The sequence below is a fragment of the Pholis gunnellus genome (genome assembly GCF_910591455.1).
Source record: "Pholis gunnellus genome assembly, chromosome: 21".
Classification (NCBI taxonomy): Eukaryota; Metazoa; Chordata; class Actinopteri; order Perciformes; family Pholidae; genus Pholis; species Pholis gunnellus.
Window position 1 is genome coordinate 10,830,957 of NC_136548.1, and position 10,454 is coordinate 10,841,410.

The 10,454-nt window shown below is 40.9% G+C and overlaps 1 protein-coding gene across 1 annotated transcript; it reads right to left on the minus strand.

The window, feature by feature from the left end:
• Window positions 1-238: 238 nt before the first annotated feature.
• On the minus strand, window positions 239-9,310 carry lgi1b (leucine-rich, glioma inactivated 1b; the record flags this gene model as incomplete). The annotated part of the gene is given in 11 exon segments (XM_079182138.1): window positions 239-588; window positions 1,879-2,125; window positions 2,461-2,681; window positions 2,791-2,955; window positions 3,177-3,346; window positions 4,239-4,310; window positions 6,565-6,636; window positions 7,272-7,343; window positions 8,846-8,917; window positions 9,079-9,286; window positions 9,289-9,310. Coding segments are annotated over 11 exon segments (1,671 nt in total).
• Window positions 9,311-10,454: the final 1,144 nt, after the last annotated feature.

Genomic DNA, 10,454 nt, shown 5'->3' on the forward strand with positions numbered 1-10,454 from the left:
ACTCAGTGATCATAACAAATGAATTTCAACCACTTAATCTCAACCTAAAAGGTCCTGAACGGTATTTGAAATATCTCTTTCGATGGTTTGAGCTTCTGCTTGAAACTTCCTTTTCTTTAAACTTAGGTGGGAATTGCTGGTGGATTCTAATGAGACTCTAATGATAAGTTCAACACATTCACAGAAGAGAGCATTTGAATGGTAGTGCACATCATTTATCCGAAATTAGACGAGGAGTTTAATTACTCAAATCAATCATGAGGTGCTCATATATCTGAGTTTTCCCCTTGAAGCTGGATGCGAGCAGGAACACGCGGCCGTCAATGGAAACCAAAGAAAATGCTCGAGGTGCCTGGATATTCAGCTCCTGAGACGGGACAAACTGGCCCCTCTCGGTGTCCCATTGGTGGACCTGCGTCAGTGAATAATCGCTGCCCAAGATGGCATACTGCCAGTTGCCGATGGAGACAGGCTGGAACACCATGGAGCCACGGGACGGAAATGTCTGGACCTCCTTGAACATGGCACCATCCCAGCGCATCACCTTGGAGTCCCCGATGAATCTTGTCAAGCAAATGAACAGCTCACCTTTGAAAAGATTTAATGGACTATTTAGTTTAAACACACACACACACACACAGGTACTAAATGTGGATCTGAAATAGAAAAACTCACAAAAACAAAAAGTTTATGCAATTCCAAAAGAATTCATAGCATATGATGTATAGCTACTTAGCAAAGAGTCACGATGAGCTGTCCCTTTACAAAGAAAAAAATACAGAGAATATTATACAGGCATGATTTATGGGCAGGTTTTATGGCAGTGGACAGGGACAGTGTCCCTTACCATCGAATGATTATGAGCAATGAGAAACCTACGTGTAATAGATTACAGCTAAAGTCCAAGATTTGACCTCCTAACGTCTATTCCTAACCACCTTTCCTTGACCTTTATGGAAAGCATCGTGGGGTCAAGGAAAGATGTGAAGGAGAATTCATGAGGAGTTAGGAAAAGACAACCGTGGTGTTAAAAGAACTTTCACTAAGCTACGTAATTATGATGCGACGGCGGATGTCTCTGACGTAGGTCTGCCATGGTGAAACCACAACAAAGAAGGGCTGTAAAAAGTGCAACTAGAGCGCGACTCCATGAAATTCACTCGTGGTGTGTAAAGGAGAGAAACCGGAGCTCCTTCCTTCCTGCCGCTGTCACACTTAACGATCAACAATTCACTTGTGCAATATCAATGACGCTGTTCAATATCAACATTTCCTTTGTGCAATAATGTGGATTCAATGGTTTGGTTATATTTAGCTTTTTAACAGTTTAATAATCTATCATAGGCCGAGCTTTTTTTTTTTCTACTGATGCTTCTTATTATTGAGAACTAGAATTTAATCAATGATATTTTGCTATATTTACTGTTCATTTTATTTCATATTCTATCTTTTTTTTACTTATTTGCATGTTTTAAGTAAATTAATACATATAAATGAAACAAAAGGATTGTTACTGTCTATTCATATTCATCAACATGACTCACATTACTTTAACCTGTGTTAGATAAGCACATCAGTTGTTTTCATGGACGGCCGAATGGTGCGTCACTTTAAATGTTGCCACCGTAAGGAGTTGTGGGGCAGAATTATCTACTTTCCTTTTGTAAAGGAAGGTCCAGTGTTTCCTATGCTGAAGGACCTAATAAAGGAAGCATTTAAGCACCTCTCCTTAGCATTTAGAGAATTCGAACAGCTCTTATCATGGCGGTCACTTTGATTTTAGACTTCCGGGGTCATTTCACTCAGTTAGGAGCCTTCCGAAGCAAAAAGGACTATTCGACCGCAGCCACACACTGCTATTCAAGCTGCAGCTCTCACCTTTGACCCGGAAGTGTTTGACAGAGAAGACGTCCTCCATGTCTGGTATGTCAGTCCTGCGTTCAAACTGTTTCTGGCTCCTGTTCCACTGGTAGACAACGGGCCTCTGGGAGCTGCTGGACAAGATCAGGTGGGGTTTGTTGGAGATCTCCAGATATTCTACGTCTGTGTCGCGGAACCACGGGTGGAGAGACTGGTGGGAGTAGAAGCCATTGCCGTTCCATTTGTACACTGTTGTGGAGCCCGCCTATGAGAAGAACATGTGTAAAATGTCATATTAGGTTGTTTAAAACCTACACATAATTTGTGCTTAGTACAAGTATAAGGCTAAAGATGTGTGTGTGCGCGCCTGTCTGTGTGTGCGCCTGAGTGTCCCCAAACATATGTGAGAGCATATGCAAACATTTGGCAAGACCAGGGTAATCAGCAGGAGCAGACTCAGACTGACATGCTTCTGCGAAGGACACCAGGGGGAAGGAGCAGTACACATTCAGGGGCTGGACACAATAACAGACACAACTGCACAATACAATGTAATTACATCAAGTACTTTTGAATACCAGAGAAGCAACACTAGCCAACCTTGGAGCTGTCAGCGATGACAAAGAAAGACTCTCCGTCAATCATGAACGTCTCAATGTCGTTAGGTTTGCGAATCTTCAGGATGTCAATGTCCTGGATCTTGATGAACTTGTTGGCAGAGGTGTCGCGTTTGTAAATGTGCGAGCCCCCGAACAGCTGGGCCACGATGACAAAGAGGTGGTTGTCGATCACCATGGGCTTGCAAACCACAGTGGAGGTGCCTGAATGAAAAGAGAAGACGCATCAAGATATTATTATTATTATTATAGGACAGATACCCTCTTTAACAATAGCAGATTTGCACAGGATTCTCCCATAACATCAACTCACTTTCAATGGTGTCGTAAGTTCTGAAGGTCATTTCCACGTGATCCCATTCCAGGAAGCTGCACGTGCCAGCAAACGGTTGGGCAAACACAACATACTGATCTTCTCCAAAGCCGAAGGCCCCCACCGAAATGGACTCAAACTTCAGCGACTGATAGGAGGCGAACTCTGAAAAGTATGACATGACGAGGAATTCCGACCTTTATCTTTAAATAATCCTGTCATATTGATGCATTCCTTCGTAAGCTGGTAGGATGAACACAGCCTAACATTTCAGCTTTATTCTCAGCACTTGTTGATAAGAACAGGAAGGAAACGAGAGGGTGAGGCAGTTAGCTGGTGACAGAAAGCTAATGTTAGTTTAATGCTCCGATGGCAGAAGATAAAACCTGCTATGATGCAGTCGAAAGAGTGTGGCAGCAGGTCATTGATCTTCTTCCCCTGGTGGACGGGTGGACCGCTGCAGTAGATCTGGTCCAGGGTGGCATTAGTGTGGAGCATCCACTCCACCAGCCATTTCAGCTTGCAGTCGCAAATCAGGTTGTTGCCACGTAGATCCCTACACGTACGGACGGATCGTATGGGACATCAGTGGATTTGTTAAGACATGACATCATAAATAATGACTGTGGAAACATGTATTTCAGGCTTTTTATTTCCAATCCCTGTTCAGTTTCGGCTTCCTGTTCTGCTTCTCTGTTCTGTCTCTCCCCTACTTGGCTGCACTTTGGCTTCAACCCAGGAAAGCCATAACAACAAGTGTCCTATCTCCTGAGTGTTCTCTGCTCGTCGCCCACTCTCAGTCTGAATTGCCGTTGACCTTGGATGTGTGTATTGAATTCATACGCACACACACACACATACACTGTAGCCTGCATTATTCAAGCTGATTGTGGCCGTGTGACAAAAGCGAGGATCCAATTATTTTCTCTGTAATTGACTTGTTATTTACTCCAACATTCTGGAATTTTAACCCAAGTTTACTTCTTCTTTACCTTTTCCCATTGCAGCAGGGAATAGCTTCTGCTACAATACTCTGATTCTTCTTACTTCTTTTACTCCTCATTGTGCTCTATTTTCCCCCCAGATTCTTACTTTTACACCCTTATGAGGGATTTCCTCTCTTTTCCTTTTTGTCACTATGCCCTTATAAAATTACTGTATTTAATCCCACAGTTTTAAAAAAAAGAAGAAAAAGGAAGATTTTGCTCAACATTTGCCATAAGCCCTTTCCCACCCCGACCAAAAAATATAATAGTTCTACTATCCTTCGGTACATATTTACTATTTCAGAATAAATACCAATCAAGTCAACTAAATTATTGATTATAAATCAAGTCAGACACCGTACACACATTTACAGAAATGGCTGTTACAGAACAAATCAAATACATAAGATTATAGGTTCATTAATTGTTTAGCACCCTGAGTGAAAGACAGACCGAACTCACACTTTTGTCAAAGCGTCCATGCCCTTGAAGACATCTTTTGGCAACGTCTCTAGGTTGTTGTAAGCCAGACTTCTAAAGAACAAAGAGAAACAAATAATACACACAGTGATTGAGTTATAGGGGTAGACTGTCCCCAAACACAATTACAAGCAACCAAATGTAGGCACAGGCTCTGACAATATTTATGGGACATCATGCGATAATGTAACAGCTGATAAATAATTATTAGAGGGGAATATCCTTCTCGAATGCTGCCAAGTAAATGATATATCTGCATCAAAACCTGGCCCTTTAGAGACTTCATTTGTGAGCGAGAGTCTGAACTCCAAACCAGAAAGAGAAGTGAATGAAATGAAATGTCAGCGTAATTCATGAACACTGCATTATTTATTTGAGAGTTGGTTTTCCAGAGAGAGGGAGGCCATTTTACTTTGGGTTTGTGTAAGAAATAAGAATGCACTCTCCAAACAGACGGGAATAAAGCAGGGTGGACAGGATTCCAGCCTGCGTCCTTTAATAATGTATTAACTGTTTGTGACACATTTAATATTATCTCTAATAATGCGTTTATCCGTCATTCTTTGTACAAACGGGTTCCTTTCCTCTAAAACAAATGAAGGTATGAAACAGGAAAAGATCACTTTATCCCATCATGTGGCTGCATATTACATTCTGAGTCATGAACATTTCTAATTTCTTACGAATCTTCCATTTTGTTTAAAATGTGAAAACCACACATTGTGGTTTTACATGGCGTTATGTGCCCGGCTATTTCTTGGCCTGGGGCAGTGACTTCCTGGAGTCACAGCTGGTGATATGTCATGTTGACTAGGGACATTACAACTTTTTGTGTAGAACGTTAATACCAGCTTTTCTATAATTGTATAATTAGGTCAGAATGTCTGCTTTCTCTCCAAGAGCCACTAGAGGGCTAACGTTTTATCTTGTATTGATTATGCCCTAATTAATGGGATGTTTGCTGCAGAAAGTCATCAAGGCAAAATTTGCTCTGATGTGGAGTTTGCTTCTATCAGACAAGTTGCTGTAAATACTATCAGTGCTCAAGGCTTGATGAACGCAGACTGACAATCTTATGGCTATGTTTGCGTGCAATGTGTGTAATTATGCTTTTTGTACAAGCATGCAATGGTGGAACATTTCTATTGATGTGTTTATCTTTTTTACTTTTGATCTATCCCAGTTCATGCAACTTATTTTTCTCTGATAGCCACTAATGTTGTAACTAACACCAATATTCACAGTTTCAATCATGCGGCTTTGTCTTATCATCAGAGCTATACATTCTTCCACCAAACGCATGCATGAATAAATGCTGATAAATGGTTTTCCTTTCACATCTGAGTTATTTCCTCTACCGTACAACATGTGATGGGAGAGAGTAAAAAGTCACCCTTACATGCATGCATCAAAAACAAGGAGGAACACAAGTATGCAAGCATTTGGCCACACTGCATGAACTCACAATGTGTTAGGAAGGACATGTCAGATACTTTAGACACAGATTGTAGGTCAGTCAGTGTAAGGTTACAGGACAGTTATATTTAGTCTTGACCTACGGGTCACTTACGTTCTCATTTATATTTAGTTTTGGCAAGCTCCGCAGTTCAGAAACATAGAATAGTGTTTACACTCCACTATCATTTGACTATTTCCTGTATCAAGATTTTCATTACCCTTATTTCTGTAAACAAGAGATGCTATCTTCCATATATACCATAAACACAGATAGAGTGCATGCTACGCATTACTTATCACAATAACACGAGCACAATAGACCCCAAAGCAGTCCGCAGAAGATACAGGGGCACTGTTGGTCACATTAGTGAACATAGTGAAGCTATATGACATCTAATCATTCATCTTGCTATGCCAAAAATGTGTGACGAACAACTCTGCTGATCCACTACGGCAATGTGACATCCAGATCTGCCCTTCAGCAACCTGATCCAGCTGAACGTTCAGCCCTGGAAATCACCACTGGCAACAGCACTTCTGCCTACCTTTGCATTTCAGACAGTGACAAAGTGATACAGAGAGGGAAACAGGAAATTGATGCACAGTTTATGTTAGAATAAGATGAATACTAATAATCCCTGACCTCTCCCACAGACAAATGACTTAAACAGTAAATGTGAAAGTGGCTGCTCTCACTGTGAATTGTTAGGGGTAAAGATAAAGTTATGAATTATAAAAGGGGGGAAAGAAGGAAGCAGGAACAGATACAATGAGGCAATACCCTTTGGCAGGAATAAAGGATGAAGGATGCAGAGAAGGAACATGGCCACCACAGAACCAAAATACTTACAGATGTATCAGCGTTTTCAGGCCCCGGAAAGCATTTGTGGATATCGATGCAATTTTGTTATTTTCAATAAATCTGTGAATGAGAAGTATTCCATTAGCATTTTGATAGATTAATGCTAACAGTATGACAGTAATCCTTCACAAATTCTAAATATATTGTGAATATTTTGTACCCTGAAAACTGAAATCCTTTAACTCTTTGCATGTCTTCTACCTTTGCAGTTGTGGGCGGCTGACGGCAGTAATGGAGGGTTTTTCTAAATGCATACACTGCATACAAACCAAGTATCCAGTACCAGAAAAAAACATGTCAGAATGAATTACTTTAAAGGCCCTACACAACCAAGCAGGTGTTTTCAATTAGGCTGGGCATTACATCAGCAAACGTGTACTAATAAGAACCATAAAGATGTAAATTACCCTCCCCTACTCAGGCAACATAAATGATAACACCTGTGTGCAGGCTTTAAAATGCCAGCATGCATGCCACTATTGCTCCATTTTTTAATGTGAGGGGGGAAAAAAAACTTGTTTGCTAGTTTCTACAATAAAGGTTTCAAATTAGAAATTGGAAGTGTGTTTGTATGCCAGTGAGTTCATACTAGTATAATACAGAAAGTATGCAACTGGGGAACTGTTTGTGCATTTTACATTCCGTCTCCAGACAAATATAAATGAACCCTTAATAAATTAAAGATAAATACTTACAGGTATTCAAGATGTGGTAAACCCAGGAATGCATCCTCATCAATTAGGTCCAATGCATTTGCTGTGAACAATCTGCGAAACAAAAAAACCTGTAAGAATAGTAGTATTCAGTTTCCACAGCGCTCCTAAATCCCTAAATTGTTCATGTTTTATAACTCAAACGTCGACTGGTTTGAACTTGAAAACAATAACAGTCAGCAGGGAGGAAACGTTACGATGTTGAGAAACTGTTTGGTACTATAACAAAACTTGCCTTTTTTTCTTTCTTTAAACTAATTTAATCATATTGATTTATTATTACCTAAACCAGTAGCTCTAAGTCCATATCAGAGGATAAGAAGGATAGAGTTACTGTAACAGCAGACAACACACTCATTCAGCATGTCTGCCCACAGTAGTGAATGAAATGAATAAAAGAGAAATGGCAGATCACTCCTACATGTTTTTCATGAAATGAATGAGAGAGAGAGGAATGGATGCCTCCTCCCACATGTTTCTGAGTCATACGGTAAACCAGTAATGTAAGAATAGTGTCCAACAAGAATATAGAGTGCACCTCATCCTCATTAAATCTACTCATGCAATCAGTTTTATGATAACTGATATATTTTATGTTTTACATCAAAGCGCTGTAAATCCAGAGAAGGAGTTTGGCTATAAGTTAAAACCTTATAATTCCAAGATGTCAAAATGCAGGAAATAGAACTCTTCGTGTTTATTTATCACTGCACGCTCAGCAAACCAGTGACAGAGACATTTTACACTCACAATGTTGGCAACAGAGAAGCCCCATTGATTAAGTAATACTATAATGGAGGTTAAGAGACTATGGGTCACCTTGGCAGTAAATAATGACAGAGGGGACGATGATACTCATTTATTTCCCCCAGTTAAATCTACTCTCCTTCTGGTCACACGCTTTCATGCGCATCCAGACTGATTAAGTGCCATCTGAGCATATGGAAGAAGTGATGCCAAGAAAAATGTTTTGCCGAGACAAAGTGATGCTTGGTGACAGCGTGCTGTTGTGTGCAATAAACTGAAGCAAGTATGATTAGAGAGCACTGTTAAGTCTGACCTTGCTGTTAATTTGTGGATTTGCAATAACAAATTGCCCAATAAACTCTATCAAAATGTATAATAATAGATGGCAAATGGCAAAGAAACAGTGAGATAAACTCCATAGTTGTGTGTAATTATGTACATATTGTTGTTCCCCTTTTTTCAAGTGCTGTCTTTTGGGGGAAAAAGAACTTGTCCATTATTTATCTTTGCCTCTCCAAGCAAACACACACACACACACACACACACACACACACACACACACACACATAGCTCCTCTCTCCCCAGCCCCTGCTGTTAGTTGCTGTAGCCATGTGGTCTATTGCATAATCCTGACACCATTACAGAGAATCCCCCTTTAAATCTGCATATCAGCCTCCACAGAAGTCCTCTAGGGACCTACTCCCTCATTGTTTGATTCTGTAAAACACAGACAGACAGACCGATCTATCTATAGACAGATAGATAGATTCTAGATAGATAGACAGATGGATAGATGGGTAAATACTCACAGCAGTTGCAGGGCAGGCGTGTGAACAAAGCTTCCTCCTACGATTTCATTAAATCCAGACTTGACAAAAGATCTGAACGGATGGAGGATATACATGAAAAGGAAATTTACCTGAAAGTATAATAAAGATGCAGAGATCCGGGTACACTTAAAGGAGTATTTTCATAATCTTTCCTGACAATTCACCATACGAACAATAAAACCAAGAGTATATTCAGGAGCAGGGCCACTTACAGTGAAACGACGTCGGACGGGAAAGTGTGAGGCACGGATCGGACATTCTCACACAGTGCATTGTCTTTGGTGCAGGTACATCCAGCGGGGCATCTGGCCGGCCTCACTCTCCGTCCGTCTGCAAAAACAAAGCTGACAGCGGCGACCCAAACCAGGAGCGTCCATCCTTTCACTGCTCTGCCCGGGTATCCCATTCCTGCTGTCCCGGTCGAGTATGATCACTCCTGCACATGCAACTTCTCGGCAAAATCCTCCAGGATTTGTAACCCCCAGATTTGGAAGTGTTTCTATGTTTTATATGTGTTTCTGTCTTGTTTGTTTTAGTGATAGGAGCTGGCGTTGTTGCGCTCAGATGCAGGCTTGTGTCTATGCTTCTTGCGTCTCAATAGGAAGGCATCAGTCCAGCGGATTCGTTCTGCAAGGGCGCCGGATTACAAATGCGGGACAGACAGGACATGAGAACAGAGAACAGTCTCAGATTCTTGTCATGAAAAAGGAAGCATCACAAATGATCACAAAAACACGCTGCTGAAAATGTGGTTCGTATTAGTATGCTGCGTACAAATAAGTTGTAGGCTCAATGCTGCCGCCGTGAAAACAAATAAAAGCGTAAATTCCCGTGAGAGAGAAAGAGAAGAAAGAGATGGAGGAGGGGGGGGCTGAGGCCCCAAGGTGCGCTTTTTTTATCAGCAGTGCCAGCTATTATTTATGCGCGCTTCAGAGCAGCATGGTTAATGGAAAGCAGCTATTCATGAGGCACCTGCCTCACTCATTCACATGCTGCAGCTTTTCTTCTTGCCGTGGCATAATAATGACATTCACTGTGAAAAGAAGATTTGTTCATGCCGCGTGCTTAAAAATAAACATGACATTTTAATTAAGTGATATTGTGGCGTAAGAAATTATGACGTTTAAAGTTGTTTTTTACTCCTACAAAATCTTAAAAACCATATGAAGTTATGATAATTATGTGATGGAATAACATACGGGATACGGGACAACAGAGCACTGCATTTCATAAATAGATGTACTTTTAATGAAAACACATGAGAGCAATTCATGCTCTTTAAAGGATTTGCCTCTCAAGTCCTCTCTTTCCCGCAGTCACACATTGAGTCCTTTGTTGAGTTGAGTTTGTGGAAAAGTCATGAAACACTGGACTTCTATTCACAGACTGGGGCGAACTTTCACCCCCGCCAACGTATGACCCAAGTACTCACTTATAGCCTACAGAAACATTCAAACAGCATAATACCCTCTTTTCCCCCCCATCTACAATTCAAACGCCTACATGCATCCTCTGTATTGTTCCTCCGCGGAAGCAGACGATAAGATCCCCACATTGCCAATTAATCAGTGTAATTGTGCCATTTGTC